The sequence below is a fragment of the Trichoderma virens genome, assembly GCF_000170995.1.
Source record: "Trichoderma virens Gv29-8 chromosome Unknown TRIVIscaffold_81, whole genome shotgun sequence".
Lineage (NCBI taxonomy): Eukaryota > Fungi > Ascomycota > Sordariomycetes > Hypocreales > Hypocreaceae > Trichoderma > Trichoderma virens.
The window spans coordinates 542,174-567,127 of NW_014013668.1; the positions used below are offsets into that span (position 1 = coordinate 542,174).

The window sequence follows — 24,954 nt, forward strand, 5'->3', positions numbered from 1 at the left end:
CTGTAGAGCCCTTATAGAACCAAAGATAATACTAGAGGTTTAGTAGCTTGTCCTTACTGGCATTCCTGAAAGCCCTTGACCATTCGAAGTAATAGTGGAGTGTGATGTCGACGGTACAGAGCTTGTCCGAAAGGTGAATGCATCGGCAATATTGATTGGCTTTACAAGAGCGGACATGACGGGTTTTCGATGGCTGAAAGCAGGAAAATCCACAGCGAAAGAACGAGATAATGCCGCATCGCTTGGATGATGCATTACGACGATGAGTACGACCGAGGTGTTAGTATATCGGTAGGACCGACAACTTTTGTTTCTGGCCACTTCTCTGTGGACAACCTGTTTCAGTTCTTGATAACGTTCATCATCGGGCGACACATAATACCTCATTAAGAGGGGCATTTTGGGCCATAAGGAATCTGATAGAATTTTTTTCTGCGGAAATGTTGGTGTTTCCTCCTTATTGAGCTGCATTGCATTGAAAAACAAGTTCGTCGCCGAGGGAGCTGGAGATAGCCACACCTCGGTTAAGCTCAGCTAACCAATCAGAATACCGTAGCATGCTTTGATAAAGCTGTGTGACGAGCGCTGTCTAGGCTCCACATAGCGAGGCTCGGCAACGGTCTTCCCCATCTAGTAATTGCCTAATCCGACTCAGGAGCGCCGCATCTCCGGCCGGCAGTGGTAGTTGCCGGCCATGGTCTTCCCGGACCGAAGTGACAGCTCTCCCGATGCCACGCCCAGTTGTTGTGATGCATTATGTGGCGGGATTATGAGGGAAGTAGCGGGAATAATAGTGATGTAATGTAAGTCAGAATTGAAGTAGTGGAGATGAGATTGAAGTGTGTGTGCTTCTAAAGTTATTTAAGTCTGAGAGTTTCTCTCTTTGGCGTCAATCTGCTTCCCTCACCAGGAACTCATCAACAACTCTCAATTGAAATCAACAATTCAAAGCATTCATAATATCTATCACACAATGGCTAGTTTGTGGCAGCCCCCTCTGAACTATCTCAACCGACCCGTTGCCGTCTTAGGTGCCGGTGTTCTTGGGCGAAGGATAGGTAGGCAATGCTCACGATTATGTATCAAGATAGAATCAAATACTAATAGCTTTAAATAGCGTGTATTTGGGCATCAGCAGGCTACAATGTGAAAATTCGGGACCCCAGTGCACAGCAACGTGCCGACGGTGTTGCGTACGTCGAGGAAAACGTGTCTTCATACGCCCAGAAGACTGGAAAGACTCCTGGAAAAGCAGAGGCTTTTGAGGATATGCAAGCTGCTGTCTCTGATGCCTGGCTTGTCATAGAAGCTGTTCCAGAAAAGATTCAGTTGAAGATCGACACCTTTGCTGAACTGGACGCTCTCACACCTGCCGATTGCATTCTAGCTTCGAACTCATCCTCATACAAGTCGTCCGAAATGCTCGAGAAAGTCTCTGCTGCTAGAAAGACTCAGATCCTAAATATGCACTACTATATGCCCCCAGAATGCATGGTCGTGGAGCTTATGACGGACGGCCATACAACGCAGGATATTTTCCCATTCATGGTTGAACGGTCACGAGAGGCAGCGACGTTGCCATATGTCGCAAGGAAAGAGTCCACAGGCTTCATCTTCAACCGCCTCTGGGCGGCTATTAAACGTGAGGCTCTGACTATTCTGGCTCAAGGGGTATCCGTGCCGGAGGAGATCGACTCCATGTGGACAGAAATGTTCATAAAAGGTGGCATGGCGCCTTGCCGAACGATGGACAGTACGTATTTCTCGTGCTCGATATTAGTGGAAATTGTTGACTAACGAACAATTCATTAGATGTTGGTCTTGATACGGTGGCTTTCATTGAGAACCATTATATCGCAGAGCGTGGCTTGTCACCTGAGTTTACCGTCAACTTTTTGCAACAAAACTATCTCGACAGTGGTAAACTTGGAACTAAAAGCGGAAAGGGAGGTCTCTACTCTCCAGAGACTAAGACCATTGCTACCAATGGTACTCTGAGTGCCCCCAATATGCTCGTTCTGGATGTTGGTCTTTCTGCTGCTACGCCCAGCATGAGCTCAGGTGAAATCCTCCAATTCAGCCCAGGTGCAAAAGCCCCGCAAATTCTGGTCAAGGGCCAGGCATTGCCTGATGGCATCGATATTGACCGCCCAAGCGGTCGTATCTTCTGGTCTAATATGGGCATTCCGGGAAAGGTTGATGGAGCCATTTATTCCGCAAACGCTGATGGGACTGATATTCGCACCCTTGTGGCTCCCGGCACTATCAACACCCCTAAGCAACTGATCGTTGATAGTTTGAGCCAGGAAATCTATTTTAGCGATCGTGAGGGCCTTTCTGTTTACCGCTGCAACTTTGATGGCTCTAACCTGGAGCTGTTGATCAAGAACGGCGATTTTGAGAACCAGGAGCATAGACAAGACGTCTCCAGATGGTGTGTCGGCGTCACTGTGGCTCCCAAGCTTGGCAAATTTTACTGGACTCAGAAAGGACCCTCAAAGGGTAACAACGGCCGGATTTTCTGCGCTAACATTACAACTCCTGCGGGTCAGTCGGCCCAATCACGAGATGATATTAAGTGTCTCTTGAAGGATCTCCCCGAAGCCATCGACCTCGAGGTGGATGAAGAGACAAACACTCTCTATTGGACTGATCGCGGCGAAATTCCCTTTGGAAACTCCTTGAACAAGGTTCAGTTAGATGGATCTGGCCTCACAGAAAAGCCCCTCTCTTTTGGAGATTACGAAGTGCTCACCAGGCATCTCAAGGAGGCCATTGGCTTGAAATTGGATACCAAGAATGGCCGCATCTACATGACTGATCTCGGTGGCAACATCTACCAGTGTGATCTTGATGGTAAAAACAAGAAGGTTCTCTATTCAGACGACTTCAGAGCTTTTACTGGAATCACTCTACTGTGAAAAGTGTTTCCTTCAACCTCGCAACGGTAGTCAACTTGGCCTGAGCTAGCAGCCCTATTTCCATTTATCCGATCTGGAAGGATATTCTGCAAACTTAAATTAGAGACGTTCATAGATTTTATTTAGAGTAGCCAATGAAATAAGTAATTATGCAGTGACTTAATTTAGCTCCTATTTCGAATGCATCCTCTCCTAAGCATATCATTCTAACTCTGCTGCCACATTGCTGTTACCATGCGTGAGATTTAAATTGAAACTTTTATTAACCAGCTCTTTCGGTATTGGTCGGTTGCCTTCTTCGTATTAAATATTACAAGCCTTAGGAATGCGCGATGTGAGAAGAAGAAAAAAGCAGTCTTACAACGCTGAGATAATTAAAGAAACAGTAGCATATCCGAATGGAGTATATTAACTATAAGTAGATTTGGAAAATATTAAGATGTGAGGCGGCTGTCGCTGCGATAAAAGATTACTGGCGTTCGTTCTTTCTTCTTTGTACTCTTTGTTGTCCTGGGAACATGTAGACTACAACATCAATCCCAGCTGGAATCCGTGACAGAATCTCTGTGACTCAGATGGTGCTAGCTATATCATCTATATACTTCCGATTCATTACTCTTTTCCCATGATATTCCGGTTCTCTATGGGTTAGGTCTGGGTTGCGGGTCAGGTCTGGGTTGCGTATGGTCGGATGTGGTTGAGGTGGCTGGAAGGGAATTGAACATGCTGGATAGGACAAATCTTTGAGTATACGAAATATATTTTCTATAACCTGGCAAGACTCTCTATTTGAGTCATCTATGTGTAATGGTAAATCAAGAGATCTATGAAAAATGCGAAAAAGTAGCAAAAATCGCACACACAACCGAAAATAAATCATGCTGAGTGTTAGAAGCAGAAGATTTGATCCGTCATCTTCGAAACGGCCCCTGGAGCTTCAAATCCCATGGTTACCAAGGCCTTCTTAGAAGCATTCACCATTCCAGGAGGCCCACAGAGCATAACTTTAGTGTCAGGTGATGCAGCTGGTAGTTTAGAAGCCATTACTGCCTGCGTGACGAAACCTTTGCCATAGGCCCATTTCTGCGGAGGTTGATCCAACATGTACCAAACTTTGAAGTTCTTGGGGTACTTTTTGGCGAATGCGTCAAGTTCTTTGCGCAGGAGAATATCCTCTTCGGTTCGGTTGGCAAGGATCAGGCTGACCTCAGTTGTGTCTGTATCGTCTTCGCAGATAGCGCGAATTAGCTGATACATGGGTGTAATTCCTGTGCCTCCCGCAACCATTCCGATCTTTTTGCAGAGACCTTTCTTATATCTCATTGCACCTTTTGGCCCACGGAAGAGAACCTTGTCGCCCACCTTTAGGTTTGCCAGATATTTTCCAGTCAGCAAACCATCTGGATAGCATTTAATGACCAGTTCCAGTCTGCCTAGATCGGCGTTGTTCGAAACTGGAGTGTACGATCTTGAGACATCTGCTCCATCGATGGCAGCTTTGATAGCGACGTGCTGGCCAATAGGAATACCAATCACATCCGTTGGGTTTGGTAACTGAAACACAAAGAGAAAGACATTTGGCGACAGCGTGTCTTTCCTAATCAACGGAAGGCTTTTGTATTCCTTTGGCTCCAGCCAGCCTCGAGCAAGCTGGGGATTGGATTTGGCGACATTGTGGCTTTTCAAATGCGGGGGATATTTTGTAAAGCCTGACTCGATTTGAGTAAACTTGGATAGCTGGCTTCCAATAACACCGCCGACAGCAGCACACAAAAGACTGGCTGCAATAAACCCATTTGAGAATCCTCCCTGGGGCAAGTGAACAGCTGGAAGCCAGCGAAGCGACAACTGAGAGAGCGAAGTCTTCGCTAACACGTCTGGAAGACTGAGTTGGCCGTTCGAAGCAAATAGAAGTGACAGTCCACCGGCAATTGGGATAGCCGCCAGTGTAACTGTGGAGATAGAGGACGATGAGCGCTTGACAGACTTTGGGCTCTCGGCCTGGTTTTGGACTAGCCGAACAGTCTTGGGACGGCTAACTTCATGGGCATCCTTGGCAGTGCCAATTAAATAGCTTTTCAGGATCCCATCTGCATCTTCAGAATGCCCTACTTCTTCGTAGGCCGTTGTTGCATCCGTGCCGGCAACATCAATTAGGACATCTGCACCGCCAGGATGATCTCTCACATATTTCGAGACATCATAAACTGAGATGGATAAGTTAGTAAAATAAGACACGATAGGAAAACTACCTCGTGGGAGAATGACTTACCCTTGCCGTGGACTATTACCCACAAGTCATCTCGTGTCTTGTGCACGGCAACTTCTTCCAGCGAGTACTCTTGCATGACTGCGAAGATGCTCTCAATTGATTGTATATCTTATAAATGAAGAAGAGATGAAATAGAATTTATCTTTTTCGTGGGAGGAGGTTGGTAGAAGTGTTCTAACTCTGACCAATCAGAATGTTGTGATCAAAGTAAAAAGTTGTGTGATGTGTCTTAGCAGAAATATTTCCTGACAGACTTTATATCTCATATATAACAACAAAACGTCCGTATGATATGTCAACCGCAGGAGTTAAAAACATTGCATCAATCTCGGGCGTGTAAGTTGGCCCCCACCAAATCGGGCATTCCGAAACAGTTCCCGCGGCAATGCTCCCACGGTCTCTTGCCGAGTCTTGCCGAGCCAATTGATTGGCTGTCGTAAAAAAAAGCTATCCTCGGGTAGCATTTTAGGACAGCGTTGCCGAGGATAGTATTGAATGTGCTGCAGGAATAACGTCATTACACAAACTGGATTGATTGACGGCGGTTGTATTCCCGGCTTCGCGATCCCGAGATTGCAGAGCCTGACACCATTTGAATTGTACTTATATATCTTGGAGTTCGCACACAATGAAGTTTTACGAGAACACAAGCACACCATCAGAAATACCTGTGACGCCTACAACACCATGGCAGTACAACAGTTCTATCTCCTTGGAGAGCCAGTAACGTCTGCGAGAGCAATCGACATCTCATCAAACTTGGATCTCGATGGACTCAAGCACTTAGTTGCCTCTTATTTCGCCATTGTTGAGCCAAATGGTAAGTAGTGTTCGAGTCAGCTTTATTACTTTCACTGATGTCAGCTACTAACCATCTAATAGGGATTGGGTTCCAGGTTCAAGAAAGCGCATTACAAGAAGTCTCAGACATCGCTTCCATCACTGGGCCAGTGGCTATCTCTATTGATGGACATGCTGTCCGCGACCCTCCTGGCCCTAAAGGGTTGCCATATCTTGGCAACTTCTTTGAGATTTACCCAGACCACTTGGGTAACCATCAGCGCCTTTTCCATCACTACGGACCGGTCATAAAGACCAATAACATGGGCCGTGTCGTCTATCAAACGAATGATCCAAACATTGCAACTATTGCATTTGCTGAGTCCGACTTCTTCACAAAGAAAATTAACGAAGCCCATCCACTCTACGCCTTGAAGACGCCAGCAGCTGGCGTTTTCCTGGGAGACACTGATACAGAGGAATGGAAGATTGCCCATAAATTCCTACCTCCGGCACTTGGCCCCAAGGCTGTTCGCCACTACGCGCCGACTATGCAAAAAACTGTCGAGGATGCATCTAAAGTGTTTGATGCTCTTGATGAACAGGGTGAAGCGTGGAATGTCTACCAGTATATGCTCAAGCTTGGAGCCCAAGCCGTTGGCAAGCTTACCCTGGGCCTTGACTTTAACCATTTTTCTTCACCTGATGCACCTGTCCATGAGATGGTCCATCTGATTGCCGAGGTGCTATCGTTAAATAAGAAGGTTACTTCCAAAGGCGATTGGTACAGCAGCCTGCCTTTTGGTGATCCCAAGCGCTTGAAGGACGTTAAGCGTCGGGTCGAAGAAATGGTCGAGGAGTCTATTCAGAGGGCTGCTAGAGGCGGCGTAGAAGATCTTCCTCTCCAAGACGCTGCCGTGGAGGCAACAAACATGGTTGGTCAGTAGCACCGCATCCTATGTATTGTATTCTCTGATACTGATACGACATATTATCTAGATTACGCGATCCGAGCTGTTGACAACAAAGGCGAGAAGCTGCCAAAGTCTAGCCTCGTCTGGGCTCTTGTTGTCGCCACTGGAGCTGGCTTCACAACTACCAGCTCGCTGCTTTCATGGCTCATTTATGGATTAGTCACCTATCCAGGAATGCAGGAGAGACTCCTGCAAGAGCTGGTTGACAACGATTTCAATGAAGATACCCAGATTACTTCAGATTACACGGATCGATTGGTATTCCAAGACAAATACATCAAAGAGATGCAGCGAAAGCACAACCCGTCTTTTCAGCCGGGACGAACAGCGAAAACCGATCTCATCCTTCCGGGAGGCTATAAAATTCCTAAAGATGCTGTCATGATTCCTGCTTTGCACCATATCCACCATAACCCTGATCTCTGGACCAACCCAGACAAGTTCGACCCTGATAGATGGGACACGGACGAAGTTAAGAACAGACCAAAGGGATCGTATATGCCATTTGCTGCAGGACCACGAATGTGCATTGGATTCAACTTTGCACTCCAAGAGATCAAAGTCTTTTTACCAAAGTTGATTTACCGATACAAGTTCACTCGCGAAGGAGACGCGACGGTCGAGTACGATCCCATGTTCCAGCTAATCAGACCAAACAACTTGTACGTGCGCGCCGAAAGACGCGTCAAGTGGCCGCCCAAGTCTGAGGCTGTACCATCCAAGAATACTGCTGCATAAACGTCGAAATAGATGACATTATTTTTTCTTGGAAGCTGATTACTACCATGGTCATAAGATGACTTATATTCGCACTCCTTTTTGCATTAGAGGACTACTACAAGATAGATGTTCAACAGTTAAGACATGTATACAGTTTCTCAATCATAGAATATAGATAGGATTTAGATCAATTACGATTCGTTTTTCTTCATTTTTCTCACTAGCCAATTGTGTTGTTAGTTAACTATAATCTTTATCTCTAATACATGCTACTTGGCAAATGATGACTCTAAGATAATGTTCTGTATCAGGTGCCTAAGGTCATAAGAATGGCACACATACTTTCATTGGGTTTACCCAGAGCTGGTGCTCCTATGAAGGTGGGTGAGAGCGAGGCTTTTCTTACGCAAGTAAGTGTGATGTAACTTGAGATCAGGCGATGAATGATTCAGCTACTTGCATTGGTGGGTATCTGGCCTGACCATTTGTCTAGAGAGCTGTGCATACCCTGAGCTATTGCTGTTTATCCTTTGCCCGATTTTGGTTGGCCATCGTCGAAAGTATAGTTTAACAGCCACAGGAGATAATTAAGCTAACTTCGGTCATTAATGCCTGACACCGTATTACCGGTTGAATGTGAGAGTTCATGAGATATCACTACATTCAAGTCCGTCGGGAAATTACTGCAAATATGGTTGGGGGACGCAATGCCAGGGAATTTCGACGACAAGCATCCACCAATTTGAACCCACAATATGTTTATATTTCGCCCGACTAGTATTACTATTATTGAACTTATTGAGATCGGTTACCAATGCTTTGCACATCCGGGTTCTCCGACTCAGTCCTACGTCTCTAGGTCTCATGAGCTGGTCGTAGAGGGTTCCGTCTACGCGAGCTGTGATGATGCAATCAAACACAAAGACTAGGGAATAAAACTGTTTAGCACGTAAGCTGTACGTGTAAGCAAGACCCATATAGGCTGCCAGATTGCGACCTGAACAGGGTCATACATATGTATTTTACTTTGCGGGATCCACTATATAGCATTTTGCTTAGAACTGCGCCGGACTGACGAATACCCTCATTTGGCAAAGGCAGCCTCGGTAACACACTTTTGTTGGATTCATACATGTGCCTTGGTTAGATCAGAAAAGACAGAATTATCCTGTCTCAGAAGAGGGTCTTTCTAGAGCTTGATGGGTTTCTTCAGGAGAATTGAGGGTCTCTAAGTTCATAGTCTTCTGTAGCTCCGATTGGTCCGGCTCGCGGAGAGTTACGGGTAGCGTAACTGCTTCTGCACAAGCAGAGGCGAGTAGACTAGACCAATTATACCTCAACTATTCACCAATTGTATCTCTATAGTTGGACATGAGTCAGTTTAAGCCTCATCGGCTAATTGCCCCTGGATGCTTGAATCATTCCGACATATTTGGGTCTTATCAGTCTATACACTTGCCCGTAACATGCTAGCCTCAGCTGTTCCGAGGTCAGTTCGATTGCGTTACTTCATGTTAGGCACCGTATCTATATTTATATGCCGATCAAAATTTGTAGCTACGGTACTTGAATTAGCCTCTCCTATCTTTGGAGGTACTAAGTCAATGCTTCTAACTAATCTCCAAGAGAAACCCTGTTCTCAATATCTCACAAGCGATGCTATGGTGATGAGTATCATTAATTCACTTGCACATAAACAGGGCGTGATAACCTTGCAACAAATCTTGTGATCAGAGCAATCCTACCCAATAAAACGCATCCTTCTGCAGCACATGTTTCGTTCTCCTGCATCAATGGGATGATGAAAAACATCTTGCGCGTTATTAGCAAGCCCTGGGTTCTTCCGTGACAAATTATGTCAGTTCAACCCATATTCCATTGAACATACGCCCGATTACTTGCATATCCTAAACTGTTGTATTACCCACAGCTTCAACAGCAACCAGTAGGGGTTTTCTTCCTCTCGCCCTGCTAATATGAGACCGGTAATTTTAGCCGTGGCAAGATGGTAAGTTGCCGAGTACTTTTCGGAATGTAGACCCTGCAATAGGGGGGTGGGCTGTCCTTGGGGCGTGAGACCAGTTTGGTAAAAGTCCAAAGAAAGGCACATTTAGCGAAGGTGTCATTGGATAATGAGTTGTTAGTGTGTGTGAGTCAATTTATTTCTTCAAAATTCGCCTCCATTATGCCTGTTGGGGTTGTTCTAGCCTTGTTCTTTCGGCACCCGGATCCTCTATTCGAAACCCTTGAATGTGTGTGTGGGGGGGTGGCTCTGAATGTAGTGTCCGTGTTGCTTCTGGGAAAGGGGACTTCGGTTCGGTAGATTGGTGGCAATAGGAATGCATGTTTGCCCCTATTTCTGAGCCTTGCTGGCTATGAAGTGGCGGAGTGACTAGCTCGGGCGGGAAGCACCGGCATGTAATAGCATTATTATTGGCGGTATTTAATGGCATAGAAAGAATATATACCGCTCAGGATTGTAATGGTAGCGGTAGCATAATTAATGGACATGGCACTAAGTCAGGGGAGACGGTGTGAATTTAATGCGATTACTATGATGAGTATTACCCGGACGAGAGTGCCTGCACCGACCAGAAGATGTGATACGTATATGCCTTAGGTGGGAGTAGAACATATTACACGAAAGACTTACAGGAATGTATAATACTGCAATAGTATTGAGTTAGTTACCAGGTCCCGTCGTTTTTGTGAATATAGGTCCTATGCTGTTCTCTTAATAGGCAGTGAAGTACAGCCACGTCCTACATCATATCGATACCGTAGTTCAGATGCTGCTTCACAATTTGTAAATTATAACAGAGTTGGTTTTTGTTTGTCCCTATGGAGGAGTGGAACCCTCGAGCATATTCGAGGAGGGGGTTGGTACCGAATTACATGTTATATCTGACACCTTATGTGCCTCCTATGTAATGGTCGTATATTCGTATATAATGAAGGATTGTCTGCTCTAGGTCCTGCGTTACCGGTGCATATGCCTCTCCTGACACCCTGCTAGGAGCCTTACAAGTCGGGTGTAAGTCGGCCGAGACCTAACTAATGTTACCCCCCCGTCTTACATGCGATTCAGCCTGAGCGCATTATCCCCAGTCTGGAAGAGTGTAACATTACTCTCCTATCAAGTCTCGACACGTTGTACCTTCAATGACTCAATCCGAGAGCAATAAACAGGCCTGGAACCCGCAAGGGCAAAAAGTTCTGCCTCTGGAACTCCCTGCTTCTTCGCTCTCCCCGTTGATGAGTCGGATAGAGGGGCTCATAACCTCGGCATATCACGTGATGCCCGAGATGTGGCCTCCCGAGGTCTTCGGAAGCCTCTCAGCTTTCATCTCGGCTTCTCCCATGCCTTCCCAATATCTCGAGCCAACGATAGGATCGATGGCAATGTCGACTTTCCGTCACCGCCGCTCGGCAGTTGCGTGTCAAAATTGTCGTCGGCGCAAAGTCCGTTGCAGCGTCCAAGTGACGGGGATTCCGTGCATCAACTGCTCCCAGGACAGTGTCGGCTGTGTCCTCCTAGAGAGCAACCGTAACAGGTGAGATTCGATGCAACTTGCCTCTGGAAAGACACTGAATGGTCTTATTAATGCGGCTTAGTCGGCACAAGCAATCGCCTGGTATCCGCCATAATCACCCGTCTCATGCACCTATTCAATTTGAACTTAACCGCTCAATAACCACATCCAGGACAGTGCCACAACCACTGCCACAGGCCTCGGCAGAACAGGGGTCCAACTCTATAACATCTTATGCCCCTCGGAATAGTGACTCCAGCAAGGCTGTAGATGATGGCGGCCTTGCTGCCAGCACTGATAGCCGTGGCAGCCCAGACGACCAGCGCATTGGGGCCGAGATTTCCTCAGCAGCCTTAGGGCAGAGTAACCAGGCTGCCAGGGCACCTTTTTACACAGGTATGAGAAGTGCAATGCTGGGCGTATCACCAGAAATGGCGCTGACAGTCATTATTAAAACAGGAGAGGCGCCAGGATTCACGTCCGTTCTTGATGCGTGTTCGCCATCACAACCTGTCGCAAGGCATATTCTCATCTCGGAAGCATCCATTTCATTGTCTGCGCAGGATCGTGAGTATCTGCAGTACAAGGGCGTTTTTACCCTGCCTCAGAAAAGCACCTGCAATGAACTTCTCCGCGCCTATTTTCACCATGTGCATCCCATGATGCCGATAGTTGATGCTACAGTGCTTCTCAAATTCCATGAAACAGGCAAAGCTAGTGAATGGAATTTGCTGTTGCTGTGGAGTATGTTCTTTGTGGCAGTGAATGTGAGCTATGTGTTTTAATGTTTACCTGCCACACCGACCTGGGTAGCCTGTCGACTAATTCTCATTCGCAGTTTGTCGATGCCCATGTCTGGACACTCGAGGGCTACTCCTCCCGTAAGGAGATGAAGGCTGCCATGTACTCTCGTGCAAAGGTGGGTAGTGCATATTGATCGTTGCGAATAAGAAACAACTCTCACATTCATCTTAGTGTTTGTACGACAATGGTGGCGAGACGGACAAAGTCGTCCTACTGCAATCGGCTCTCCTCATGGGATTCTGGCACTCAAAATGGGACGGACACTCACAGCCGTGGTATTGGATAGGCGTTGCGATTAGTCTCTGTCAAATGCTCGGTCTACACCGGGACCCAGATTCGGTCAAGTACAACACTTCCCTTCCTAACCACCAGCGACATCTCTGGCGTCGTCTCTGGTGGAGTTGTTTCTTCCGAGATCGTTCGTTGAGCCTGACACTTGGGAGGCCGCTAAGAATTAACCTCAACGACTGCAACACTCCTATGGTCTCGTCCGAGGATGTGCTGAGCGACCTTGCAGAAATACCAACTTCAATTGCCAACGGATATATTCCGGACGACTTTGCTCAGCTAGCTCAATATTGGATTACTCTAATCCAGTTGAGTAAACTTCTCGGCGACGTTCTCACTTTGTGTTACCAGCCCTTCGGCCCCAATCCCACGCTCCGGCAGATTGAACTTCTTGAATCAAAGTTATTGCAAATGCAGATTCCGGAACGATATGCAGCTGAACAAAGTCGCCTTGCATCCTTCTATCTGTATCATTTACAGTTACATTATCAGTGAGTCGCAATTGCAGTCTCCGTGTCATCTTTTATAGCCTTCTTATACATGGTAATAGCGCGATTTTGATCACATTTTATTGCCCGTACATTGCGAAGGCCCCAGAAGACCTATCGCCGGCCATTAAGAACGAATGGCAAGCTGAGATGCGGAACAAGATGGACTCTGCAGCTGTCCGATCCAATGCCATTGTTGATAACATTGTTCGGGATAAGCTTCTCCGGTTTGCCTGCCCAATGACGTGAGTATTTTCTTCAGTAGCCTTAGCTTGGTGAATGGCTCTAGTATTCGCATAATTACTGACTATATTCTCTCAACTGGCTGCAGTCCTTCGCTTTTAGTATCGGCCATGCATGTACATCTTCTCAATTGTAAATCGACAGATGCCCTCTCTCGACGTCTCAGTCTCAACAAGCTGGAGCTTTGCATGATGGTCATGGAAGAGCTGGAGGAGGTATATACATCAGCTTCCGTGTATCGAGGCGTTTTCTTGGAAGCAATACGTCAATTGTATCCCAACTATTCTGCCAGCGCGGCTGGAGGTTCTTCGACTGTTGAAGGAGTCTCTCTGCCTCGTGCGGCTCCCGCGGATGACTCGGCCACCCTGCCCATCATCAACGATGATATTCTTACCAACCTTTTGGATGAAGCATCATGCTTCAACTTTTGGGAGTCTTTTAGTGATATTCAGCTGGAGCCTCTGGAACCGAGCCTATGAATACTCATTAAGCATCGGGGAAAGGTGGTTACACTTAGAATGGCAAGGAGTTTAATTTGGAATGAGATGATAGACGGCGTTATGTTTCTCTCTTTCAATCGAGAGCGGTGCAATATATTCAGGATTTAGATGTATACCATAGTTGGGGAAAGCGTTGATGAAAGCTCAAAAGTACAATATCGTCGTTAACATAGCTTGTCTTTGTCACGGCGTATATTATATAGATCTATATGAGAGCTCGATTTAAGAAATTGTGCAACTTCTATATCCAAAGCATCAATAGGTCAGCATATATGCAGATGTGAGCTCACCAGTCTGCTCAGCCTATCCGAAGCCATCTCTTCCCATTTTCAATCACAGGGAGAATGCGTTTGCCATAGACTTCAATAACTGATGGAGCAGGTAGGTATTATCGTGTGAAGAATATTTCCGCTAATTTTTGCTTGCCATGACAACGGGTTATTCAAGTGCTACATCTCAGTTGCTGTAATCTTTGCATATACGTAATAGCAAAGATAGCATATGAAGAAGATTATGACAAGGTGAAGGGTATTGTATTTTGGCCAATTGTTGAAGCATGAGCAGCCATAGAAATAGGCGAGGGCCAGATAGTACGCCGTCTCTCGTCGACGAATTTAGGGATAGTTATTGACTTACTAACTAGCTGTCATTAATTTCATATCGAAACCTCAAATTGAGCCGTCTCGGAAGCCATTAGCCCTCTGCTAGTAAGATCGCACCTCCGTTCGCTGGGACACTAGCTCCATTCATCCAACGAGCATCTTCGCTTGCCACGAAAGCCACGATTGCCGCAATTTCTTCTGGCTCTGCCAATCGCTTTTCAGCAGTGGCATAGATTTTGAGCCCTTTTGTAAATTCTTTGGGCAAGTTGGCCAAAGCATCTTCCACGGCAGGAGTTTTAGTAGGTCCGACACTTATTGAATTGATGGTAATGCCTTTCTCTGCAGCTAGAGCGCTTGCCATAGATCGAGTTATACTGTTTAGTGCTGCTTTACTATCACCATAAAGTATTCCTGGCTCGTCAGCCGCCTCCTTGGCTGTGACGGAGCTCACGTTGATAATTCTGCCACCCTTGATGGGCATATATGGAAGTGCTGCACGTGTCGTAAAAATTGGCGCCCGTACGTTTGCGTGAAAAAGGTTATCGAAGTTCTCGACGGTGGTTTGAAGAATAGGAAGCAGATGCTCCGATGTGGCACTAGACCATCTTTAGCATTATATACGTTTCGTAATGAATTATACTCACAGGGCAGCATTGTTGATAAGGATATGGATTGTATTCGTTTTTAATCCTATGAGAGCTGCATTCACTATTGTGTCTCCGATGTCCACGTCGAGAATGTTAGCACGTATCGCAACCGCGTCTGTTCCATGAGCTTTGATCTTGGCCACAGTGTCATCTGCTGCTGCTTTGTTGCTGGAATAGGTGATGGCCACCTAGCCAGATAGAAATAGATAGGTAATTAGACATATATGGTTTCGAGTGATACAGTTATGATCTATGCGAAAAATTTACTCCTTTGGCGCCTCTCTCCGCTAATAAAAGCGCAATAGAAACCCCGATGCCTCTGGAACCTCCGGTGGCAATTGCATACTTATTTTCAAAAGCGGGTGGCATCTTATCGCACGAGGTACAGTTTGGTTGAAATACTGGTATGGCTTTATAAAAGTAAGGTTATATAGCAGGCGGAAGGAAGGTCTTTGTAGAGCATATTTCGCGAAGATTTTATATGATGAAGATACCTATCTATGTATTACAAATACAGGGTGAAGTAGGTTCTGCCCAATACATGGGATTTGTAGGACTTTATTTAACTCCGAGATCTCAAAGTAATGAGCTTGGCAAACACTAAGTTATCAAGATCAATGTTGACGGAGGTATAATGGAGATATGACAGAGGTCTGGGACTGGCGGAGATATGGGTCTGGCGGAGGTCTGGCGGAAATCTGAATCCGGAACTTCGATTGCTAATTTTCAGTTAGTAATGCCACTGGCATATGTGTATCACCTGCTTATTTCCTTGCTTAGAGCGGACTTTGATAAAGTGTATTATTAGCTAAGTTTGCAGCAATATTTACATTGCCGATAAAGGGCGGGTTTCCCGCATTATACTGAATAATGTAGTACAGTAACTAGATAAAGTGAGAATTGCGTCAGATTTTTCTTTGTGAAAAGCTCAGAATCACAACATAGATATTTCCATATAGTTACAAGTATATAATAATAATACATAGAGACCGAAACACTAGAAGTTTATAGTTAAGCTTTTAAACTTAGCTCAGAACATCAGGCCAAGTAGGCACAAGTGGTGAACTTACGTCTTACAAGTGTTTACAACAACGCATTAAGGGTAAAGGTTGACACGGTGGTTACAAAGCCGCTTTATTGACAGCTATGGAGCTCACCTTCAAACTGCGTCGACTAACACAAAACGCACCAGCAGAAAGCCTAACTTAAATGACCGCTTCAAAGATCGCGGCACGCAAATAATTCGAGTAATCATTTAATCTAGTTATTGCGGCTGCATTCCTCCAAAGTACCAAGTCTCTGACAGAGGTAGTGGTCATTTTAGGGCGTCAAATTTGTCTTCTTCCACCACCTAGGGGAAAGAAACAGTCTTCTTTTTATGTTAAAAGCCGATCTAATTAATTACACAGCCGGTGAAAAGTTTTGTCAACCTTTTAGAAATGTAGGTAATTTGTATCAATACTTCTATTTCCTGTTGGGTACATACTTTACAGGTTCTATGGTGCTATTTGTATCCATACCCAACTAAACGGGTATTTTCGTATTGTTGACAATTTTTGGCTGCACATATGTTCATCCAAAAGGTACTTCGGATTCTGAAACATGTATGCCTACCTATGCAACACTCTTTGACATCATCTTGAATATGAACCCAAAGAATGTGTAGAACAAATGCGACATGTAATGGACTCCAGATCTCTTTACTCAACATAGTGCTGCCGCTGTAACAACTTAGGCATATGTTTAGCGTTATTTATTGCGTAGATGGTTTACATCAACCTAGAAGCATAATGGACGCGGGAATGCACTAATCTAATACCCACTGCAACAGGTTAGGACTGAATACGAACGCTTTTGGCGGTGACAGGGGTAACGGATAAGCTTATAGTGCTTATCTGGGCTTTGTACTATTAATAAGACGCGAACAAAAATATTCTGGCTTCTTCTGAAGGAATAACCCCGCGACTTGCTAATATTTGCGATATCCACCGTCTTCCACCCCCTCTCACCTCCAATTTCCTTTTCTGAAGAGAATCATCCTCACTCATTTGTCTAACATAATATATAAATTTGAACGGATGGCTGGACTGTCAAAGGGAGAGAGCGTTAGAATGAGGCTCTCGTATCTTGGTTTCCCTATGTTTATATTTGCCTGTCTATCTGTTCTCGGTATCGTTATTTTCATGGCCCTAGGCATTGAAAATGGCGGTATCCATCAAACGCTACCGGGCTTCCACACCTCGGAGTTGTCATCAAAGTCAAAGACTATGACCTTCTCCGAAAATCCTCAATACAAGAACTTGAGCCGGGAATTTGACCATCTCTGGGATGAGCTACTGACCCCCAATGGCGGCTTTATCATGAAGAAGGACGAGGAAGATGCCGTCCATCAATATGGCTTATCCATGTTCCACCAACTTCACTGCTTAGCCATGATCAGGACGGCTTTACAGGAAGCTTTGAGCCTCAAGGATAGCTTGTCCAAGATGCCTGCACATAGCCGTCACGAACACTCGGCCCAACAGCTTACTGATGGTTCTCCACATTGGCTGCACTGCTTTGATTACTTACGCCAGGTATATTTACATGTATTATATCAGACTTTGGGGATGATGATCTAACTGAACCAGACTATACTCTGTGAGGCTGACTCAACAATTGAGCCCCCAATGCTCAACACAAAGGGGCAAGAGAGAGTGAATGGGATGGGGGAGAGGAAATGTAGGGATTGGACCGTATTATGGGATGCTTCAGTCAAATCAGATGAAGAGCTATAACTGTATATTTGACTGCTTGATAAAATGCGCACTTTTCTCACATATATATCCCGTGAATGCAAGTCAAGGAGCTAGGTATACTTTCATGTAGTCAAGTGAAAAATGACTTGTTCAGCTACATCTGCGTAAAATTTATAAAATCTATTTCAGGGAGAACCTCTGCAGTATTCAATTTCCAGTTTATAATCCAAGGTGATTTCATGTCGTAGCCTCTTCGAAGTTGCGCAACACTGGAGGCCAACTGAGGGCACCAGCTGTATAACAAGCACTTCCTGCATTCCATGAACCTCGACTACCTACTTTGATCTACCATGGACTGCAGGAATCTGTCACGGAAATCGGCGCCGTCTAGCTTACCAGTAGTGGATCGGCGAGGCATCAATAATCGTTGCAAGATATTTGGCGAGGCTGTGAAGTGAAAGATGCAACACCAAGGACCATGCGAGAAGGCGGGGATTGCCGAGCCGGGAGGGGGGGTCGTTGGAGGGTGGTCCGGAGTACAGTAGCCAGCTCCAATCAGTTGTTAAATCCTTTTCAGGTATTTTTGATGCAATGTATAGTGGCGTTGGTTACTCTAGGGGTGGGGCAGCAGGAGAAAGAGAGTTGCAGAAGTTCCATGCAAAGCTCCCCAGGCTTCCCCCCCTCGTTTATTGAAGCCAATTATCGTCACCTCAGAAAAAGCGACATGGATGTTGCGCCACTCAACAGGGGGGCGAGAACGAGGTCGGTGCCAGGCGAGTGAGGGGAAAGCAGAGAGCAGAAATAACCGCAAATGAGAGGGAAAGATCATTCAAAACAATATGGTAATCATTTATATTACGGAAGATTATATGAACTTTTGAAGTTTGTCAAAATGGCTTTATAATAGCATATAGTGGGTGATTTTATCTGCGTTTGCGTGCTCTGAAATGAAGTGGTTGATTGCGATTCAATAGGATACAGGTAACTTTGGTTCGACCCGATAACCCTGATTGAGTGAGCTGATCTAGCTGGATGATCATCAACAATATATTTTGCCTTGATCAGACGAAATAAGACTGATATAATTAGATAGATCTAATTGAAATGGTTCTTTCATATATTCCCTACAGCACTATCTCCCAAATGCTCTTTGTTTATACATGAAGGATTTTCAACGTCTAATCAGTAACCAACAACAGCTGCAGGCTACCACCTCCCATTCGGAGCTGTATCCACTTGCGTAAATGTGCATATCAGGCTGACCAACATCATAGATATGGACATGCAAATATAAATAAGGCCGCACTTCCAGTATCGCAGAAAGCGTAGCTCTGGGGCCTTGGCGAGAGCAACTCTCCCTCGCAGCGGTGCTCTGCCAGGTGCTTTTCTGTTCCTGTTCGTCGCTTTTGTGCTTCTTTACCTCGAACTCCATCCCATATTTTGCATCGAGAGCGAGTTCAATGAATTTGCCATCAAAATGAATGTAATAGGCGATCCAGCACTAGGTGGCCTCGCCGATTGCGACGACTTGTTTGGTCCAGTCGCTACCAACTGTTCATCTCCTCGATTCGACTTTACCCTCAAATTCGAGCAATCCATCCTCACTATCGCTCCATGTACGCTCTTTTTTATCTGTGTGCTGCCTCGAATTGCGCATTTGTTACGGGAGTCGCCAAAAGTAGTTCGACTTTCTCTGGATCACCTCAAATCAGTATGTCCGTAACGACTCTGAATCTCAAGCTTGGGCTTTCACTCACCATACACGTAATCGGTATATATAGGTGATATATCTCTTGTTTATTACACTGCAATTGTCTTTGGTCGTTCTTTGGTCAAAATACCAGGGGCTGGCCACTTCAATCTCAATCACAGCGGCGACATTCACCCTAGTCGATGCAATCGCATTGGCTGCATTGAGCCATCTTGAGTACCAACGCTCAGTTCGTCCTTCCACAATAATCATCGTCTATCTTATTTTCTCCATTGCATTTGATGCTGTTCAATGTCGCACCTTGTGGTTAGTCAGGGCAGATGCAGTCGCTCCAGTATATACAGCCGCGCTAGGCGTCAAGGTCATTACGCTCTTTCTCGAGCTCAAGGAGAAGCGCAGCATCCTGCTGCCTCCATGGAATCATGTCAGCCCAGAAATGACTGGGAGTATCGTTAATAGAAGTCTTTTTTGGTGGCTGAATGACTTACTTATCCGGGGCTTTCGGGCAACCCTTTCCGACAACTCGCTGTATGATACAGACGCTGCAATGAAGTCCACGCAGCTCCTCGGCCAAATCCAAGCTGCTAGGGTCAAATGGTCTGCTCCTAAGCTCGAATTTTGTCGTCGTAACAAGCTGCTCTTTGCTCTGCTGGACTCTATCAAGGGGGCGCTCATCTTAGCCATCTTTCCTCGCTTCTGTTGGATTGGGTTCAAGTTTGCGCAGCCATTTCTCTTAACCCGCGTTGTCAGCTATATTACCAACGAAAAGGGGGATGATTTACAGAAATGCACAGGTTTCGCTCTTGTCGGTGCCACAGCTTTGGTTTACCTGGGCATAGCTGTATGTTGAGTAACTCGTGTCGACAGGACTTCACACTAACCCGCAATGTTTTGCAGATCTCAAAAGGCGCTTACCAGCATCAGCTATTCCGCTCTTTAACTATGGTTCGGGGAGCTCTTGTTTCTATAGTCTATATTCACACGCTTGATGCAAATACGATATCGGTCACTGGTGATGGCAAATCCGCTGCCCCAAATTCCGCTGCCTTGACACTGATAGGCCCCGACGTCATGGCCATCACCGGTGCATTAGAGACTATTCATGAGATATGGGCAAACCCAATTGAGATTGTCTTGGCCATATGGCTGCTATCTAGAGAAACTGGTCCTGGATCTGTTGGTCCAGCCGTTGCAGTCATCAGTATGTTGATTTAGTCGGCATCTGCCTCTTTTTTTTCCTATTCGCCGACTAACTTAGATAGTGTGTACATTCGGCATGACAAAGCTTTCCAAGCGAATGGGGCCAGCGATGAAATCATGGAACGTTGCTATACAAACTCGAATTAGCACTACATCTGGAATTCTCCGCAACATGAAAGAGTTCAAGATGCTGGGCATTATATCCTACTGGATGAACAGTATTCAGGCACTACGAGTTACCGAGCTCGACCAATCTAAAAGATTTCGTACATTGATCACATATATGAACATGTTGGGTAAGAAGTTTACTACATTGTAAATATCGTGCCAATCATTTATACTAAAGATACTGCTTATATGTAGGCAATACCCCGACGGCCCTCGCTCCCATTGTCACTTTCGGCGTCGCAATGGCAGTTCAGAGTAAAAGCGGTGCACACTTTACTGTCACTTCAGCCTTCACATCTCTCTCTATTATCGGTCTGATCGTCGCTCCGCTCTCACATCTTCTATATTCTGTGCCATCCTTCTTCAGCTGCCTAGGCTCTTTTGAGAGAATTGAGGCTTTTGCTAATAAGAACATGATGGAGTATCCACATACATTGCCCTCTTCAAACAGCGGCATGTTCAACAGCGACACTGAGCTTTCAGCTATCACTTTCCAATCTAGGCGGCAGGCTATTCAAGCAACAAATGTCTCCTTTCGTGTCTCTGGACATCAAGAGCCAATATTGAAGAATCTTACGTTTTCTATAGAGCCATCCACCTTCACTATTATTACTGGCAAGGTCGGGTCTGGCAAGTCTATGCTACTCCTCGGCATTCTGGGCGAGATGCAAGCTACTGGCGAGCTGCAAGGCTCTCTTGCTGGCGCTTCATATTGTTCCCAGCAGACTTGGCTTACCAAGGCTTCCATTAAACAAAATATTGCCGGTCCGGAATGCGGCATTGTGGATGATGACTGGTATCACACGGTTGTTGTGGCCTGTGCTTTGACAAGAGATTTCCAAGAACTCCCCTTAGGTGACAATACAAACGCCTTGACACTCAGTGGCGGCCAAAAGCAGCGCGTTGTAAGTTCAAGCTTTTTGCCGTTCAGAAGCAGGCATTAACTAGATATGATTCAGGCGTTGGCACGCGCTGTGTATTCCAGAAAGCAAGTTTTTGTTGCCGATGATATCTTTTCAGGTCTGGACCCAGACACACGACGGCATATTTGGGTCCAAGTATTTGGCCCAGTGGGGATTTTACGCCAGTTGCGTACGACTGTCATTCTTGTCACTCACACACGTATGTGGAAGGTCCCCACTACCTTCGGAATTGGGCACAGAAGCTAATATGTGATTACTTTGTATAGTTGAATACCTCCGAGATGCCGATCAGATTATTATTCTTGAAAAGGGTGAAATCGCCCATCAAGGATCATATACTGTCGTCCGTGAAACCGCCACTCATCTAGTCAACCAAGATGAAAAGGACCCCGTTCCATCGCTCAGTCCATCGGAAACTAGTGAGCAAGTATCAGCGAAAGCCCACGGTGAATCCAGAGACGAAGACGAGCAGGAAGCGGAAGATTTGGCTAGAACAGGAGATTCCGCACTTTATCTCCTCTATTTCCAGTCTATTGGCTGGAAACATGCCTTGGTGGCTCTATTTACCGCAATGATGCCGGTATTCCTCCAGCAATTCACTCGTTTGTCTATCCGCTTATTTTCTATCGATACATATACTAATAAGCCTTTGCAGAAATCTGGCTCAAATGGTGGACCGAAGCAAGTGACGGTAGCTCTCAGACCAATAACGGAATGTACTACAGTGTTTACGTAGCACTTTTGTCCCTCTTTATTCTTACTACAGGTCTTGACTGCTGGTACGTTATTGCCCCTGGTGCCAAAAGTCTATGTCTAATAAAGCACACAGGTTTATGTTTGTTAAGGTCATTCCTCGCTCAGCTACATGGCTACATTGGAAGTTGCTTGAAACTACATTGAAGTGTGTAACAAGAATTGCGTCTATACACTGTATGGCATTTACTTACAAGTTCCTGTAGGGCTTCGATGGCATTTTTCCACCGCACTGACAACGGCGACTTAATCAATAGGTAGACTAAAACAGAGATATTGCGCAGCCAGCTCAGAAACTAACGGACGATACAGATTTAGTCAAGACATGACACTTGTTGATCGCGAACTCCCTACTGCAGTCTATACTACTGTTGCCGGTATGTCGCCCCTCGTAGCCGCTCATAGCACCATAAGCTTATGTCTTAGCTAACAAACATTAGCCATACTCTTATGCATCGGCGAGTTCATCTTGATCGTTCTCGGAGCGAGGTATCTCGCAGCGACTCTACCTGTTGCCCTTATTATTCTGTACTCATTACAGAAGTTTTACCTCAGTACATCTCGCCAACTCCGAATATTGGATCTGCAGGCAAAGGCGCCTCTTTATAGGCAACTTCTAGAAACGATTGAGGGTCTGGCAACTATCCGTGCGTTTCGCTGGCAAGAAGCGATATCTCAACAATCGCTAGAATTACTGGACATTTCTCAGCGGCCGCATTACCTCCTGTTATCTATCCAGAGATGGCTTACGCTAGTGCTTGATCTCTTGGTCACGGTCTCTGCTGTGCTTCTAGTCCTTTTCGCAGTTGTAACCAACTCTACGTCGCCAGGATACATGGCTGTCGCAATGTATAGCGTCATGGGCTTCAGTGAGACTCTTTCAAATCTCCTGACGTCGTGGACGGCGCTTGAGACTTCTCTCGGAGCCATCACTCGTCTCAGAGAGTTTGTCAAGGCGACGCCACAGGAGATCGAGCCTACACCAGACGGCCGTGTTGAACCACCACCATCTTGGCCATCACAGGGTAGAATAGAGTGGCAGAATATTGAAGCCACATACCAGATAGAGGGAGAGGAGAGGAGGACGGCTGTTCTGCGCGATGTATCACTGACCATTAACCCCAGCCAGAAGGTTGCCATCTGTGGACGGACGGGCAGCGGCAAGTCTTCTTTCCTCTCGACAGTTTTTAAGCTGGTCGACTACACGGGCATCATTAACATCGACGGACTGAATATTTCCAAAATATCGAACGAAGAGCTGCGCGCTCGCATAATTGTTGTTTCGCAGCATCCCGCACTCCTCCCGGGCACCTTGCGCTCCAACCTTGTCCTCCCGAATCGCAAGGCCTCTCCCCCATCTACTGAGGAAATCATCGCGGTGCTAGAATCACTCGAGGTTTGGGATGCTATTCAGCAATTTGGGTCCCTCGATACCGACACCGAAAACTTGTCGCTCTCCGTTGGCCAGCAGCAGCTCGTTTGCCTAGCAAGGGCAATCCTCCACAAGAAGGAAAGCAACATTCTCGTCTTGGATGAAGCAATGAGCGCGGTAGACGGTGCGACTGAGAAATTGATGGTAGCGGCACTGGAGAAGGAGTTTGCGAACCATACAGTGCTGTCCGTGGTGCATCGCCTCGATACTGTTCGCAAATATGATACTTTGGTGGTTTTGGATCAGGGCAGGATCGTGAACATTGGTTCGCCCAAGGACATGATTGATGGGAACGGCAGATTGACAAGGAATGGCACCGATATGGGCTGATCGGCATTGCTCAAGACAAGGACTAAAGAGTGTAGTTACCGACAAATAATGGCATGGATGTAATTCCGCATTCTGTAACTGGTCGCATCTAACCTAGAACTCTATCACAAGTCATTTGATCTTAAATTTGGATGTGGCTTCGATTGTACTAATATTGAAGCAAATATAGTATTCAGAAATAATGATTATGATGCGTGTATATACTCACTCTTCGTGGCGATTTCCTGGTTTATTCTCATATTCTCCTCATGACGATGCTCAACTGATGGGGTGGTGATGGCAAACACTTAGGTTAAGCGCTTAAATGGCTAAGCAAGGGCTCACATGGCAGAGTCAGATGAATCCGGGGAATCTGCAAGATGCTTTTCTCTCCGCAAATTCCCCAACATTGTCAACCATCAATATTGCAATTCGCTTCGGAGAAAAGCTCATCATTTCCTTATTCAGGCAACCGACGCCGCATTCCATCATGACATAGTTCAATTACAGGGCCGACCACCATGACTCGCGAGGGTACCGTTAAACCAACAACGCCGCATCACTGTGACCCTCACCAGACATTTCCTCGTGTGATACGGCAAAATTCTATCCTTGCTTCTGCGGGCACTAGTCTCCACTACCGTGGCATCGATGTGGAGAAATTGGCTCGTTCAACTTCCGATGCCTTGACTCAATGGCGTGAGTCTCCGTGTTATTCCCCCACATACAAAGGCACATGGCAGTTAGTAACAAGGGCGGGCATCCTTCTTTACGGGGTAATAGGCGCTATTGCACTGATCTGTAAGACGTTCTCCAGTGCTATCTCCATCTTAACGCCTGCCATTGGATTTGATGACGATCTCTTCCCCACATAGAACGTGAAAAGTTGGCTTAGGGCTTGTCGGTGCAAGAACTTGGCTTCACTGCTAGTTTCGGTAGCTTGGACGA

The 24,954-nt window shown here is 45.9% G+C and overlaps 7 protein-coding genes across 7 annotated transcripts; 5 read left to right on the forward strand and 2 right to left on the reverse strand.

Annotated features, from left to right (window-relative positions):
- Positions 1 to 973: 973 nt before the first annotated feature.
- TRIVIDRAFT_47890 (uncharacterized protein) lies at positions 974 to 2,921 on the forward strand (the record flags this gene model as incomplete). The annotated part of the gene is made up of 3 exons (XM_014098863.1): positions 974 to 1,079; positions 1,118 to 1,753; positions 1,813 to 2,921. The coding sequence occupies 3 exons, from the start codon at positions 974 to 976 to the stop codon at positions 2,919 to 2,921; spliced, it is 1,851 nt and encodes a 616-aa protein (XP_013954338.1).
- An 888-nt stretch (positions 2,922 to 3,809) lies between these two features.
- TRIVIDRAFT_48210 (uncharacterized protein) lies at positions 3,810 to 5,269 on the reverse strand (the record flags this gene model as incomplete). Its single annotated transcript, XM_014098864.1, has 2 exons — positions 3,810 to 5,128; positions 5,194 to 5,269. 2 exons carry the CDS (start codon positions 5,267 to 5,269, stop codon positions 3,810 to 3,812), a joined length of 1,395 nt encoding a protein of 464 aa, XP_013954339.1.
- A 611-nt stretch (positions 5,270 to 5,880) lies between these two features.
- Positions 5,881 to 7,685, forward strand: TRIVIDRAFT_58605 (uncharacterized protein; the record flags this gene model as incomplete). The annotated part of the gene is made up of 3 exons (XM_014098865.1): positions 5,881 to 6,013; positions 6,076 to 6,912; positions 6,973 to 7,685. 3 exons carry the CDS (start codon positions 5,881 to 5,883, stop codon positions 7,683 to 7,685), a joined length of 1,683 nt encoding a protein of 560 aa, XP_013954340.1.
- A 3,384-nt stretch (positions 7,686 to 11,069) lies between these two features.
- Positions 11,070 to 13,502, forward strand: TRIVIDRAFT_155133 (uncharacterized protein; the record flags this gene model as incomplete). The annotated part of the gene is made up of 7 exons (XM_014098866.1): positions 11,070 to 11,221; positions 11,283 to 11,596; positions 11,660 to 11,967; positions 12,039 to 12,119; positions 12,176 to 12,783; positions 12,843 to 13,025; positions 13,112 to 13,502. The coding sequence occupies 7 exons, from the start codon at positions 11,070 to 11,072 to the stop codon at positions 13,500 to 13,502; spliced, it is 2,037 nt and encodes a 678-aa protein (XP_013954341.1).
- A 714-nt stretch (positions 13,503 to 14,216) lies between these two features.
- Positions 14,217 to 15,141, reverse strand: TRIVIDRAFT_48096 (uncharacterized protein; the record flags this gene model as incomplete). Its single annotated transcript, XM_014098867.1, has 3 exons — positions 14,217 to 14,721; positions 14,770 to 14,960; positions 15,040 to 15,141. The coding sequence occupies 3 exons, from the start codon at positions 15,139 to 15,141 to the stop codon at positions 14,217 to 14,219; spliced, it is 798 nt and encodes a 265-aa protein (XP_013954342.1).
- Positions 15,142 to 16,955: 1,814 nt separating this feature from the next.
- Positions 16,956 to 17,416, forward strand: TRIVIDRAFT_224319 (uncharacterized protein; the record flags this gene model as incomplete). Its single annotated transcript, XM_014098868.1, has 2 exons — positions 16,956 to 17,307; positions 17,373 to 17,416. 2 exons carry the CDS (start codon positions 16,956 to 16,958, stop codon positions 17,414 to 17,416), a joined length of 396 nt encoding a protein of 131 aa, XP_013954343.1.
- Positions 17,417 to 18,987: 1,571 nt separating this feature from the next.
- On the forward strand, positions 18,988 to 24,027 carry TRIVIDRAFT_155403 (uncharacterized protein; the record flags this gene model as incomplete). The annotated part of the gene is made up of 12 exons (XM_014098869.1): positions 18,988 to 19,221; positions 19,292 to 20,062; positions 20,119 to 20,422; positions 20,484 to 20,724; positions 20,852 to 21,494; positions 21,549 to 21,711; positions 21,779 to 22,114; positions 22,168 to 22,291; positions 22,342 to 22,413; positions 22,472 to 22,522; positions 22,578 to 22,642; positions 22,706 to 24,027. 12 exons carry the CDS (start codon positions 18,988 to 18,990, stop codon positions 24,025 to 24,027), a joined length of 4,326 nt encoding a protein of 1,441 aa, XP_013954344.1.
- Between the last annotated feature and the right edge of the window lie 927 nt (positions 24,028 to 24,954).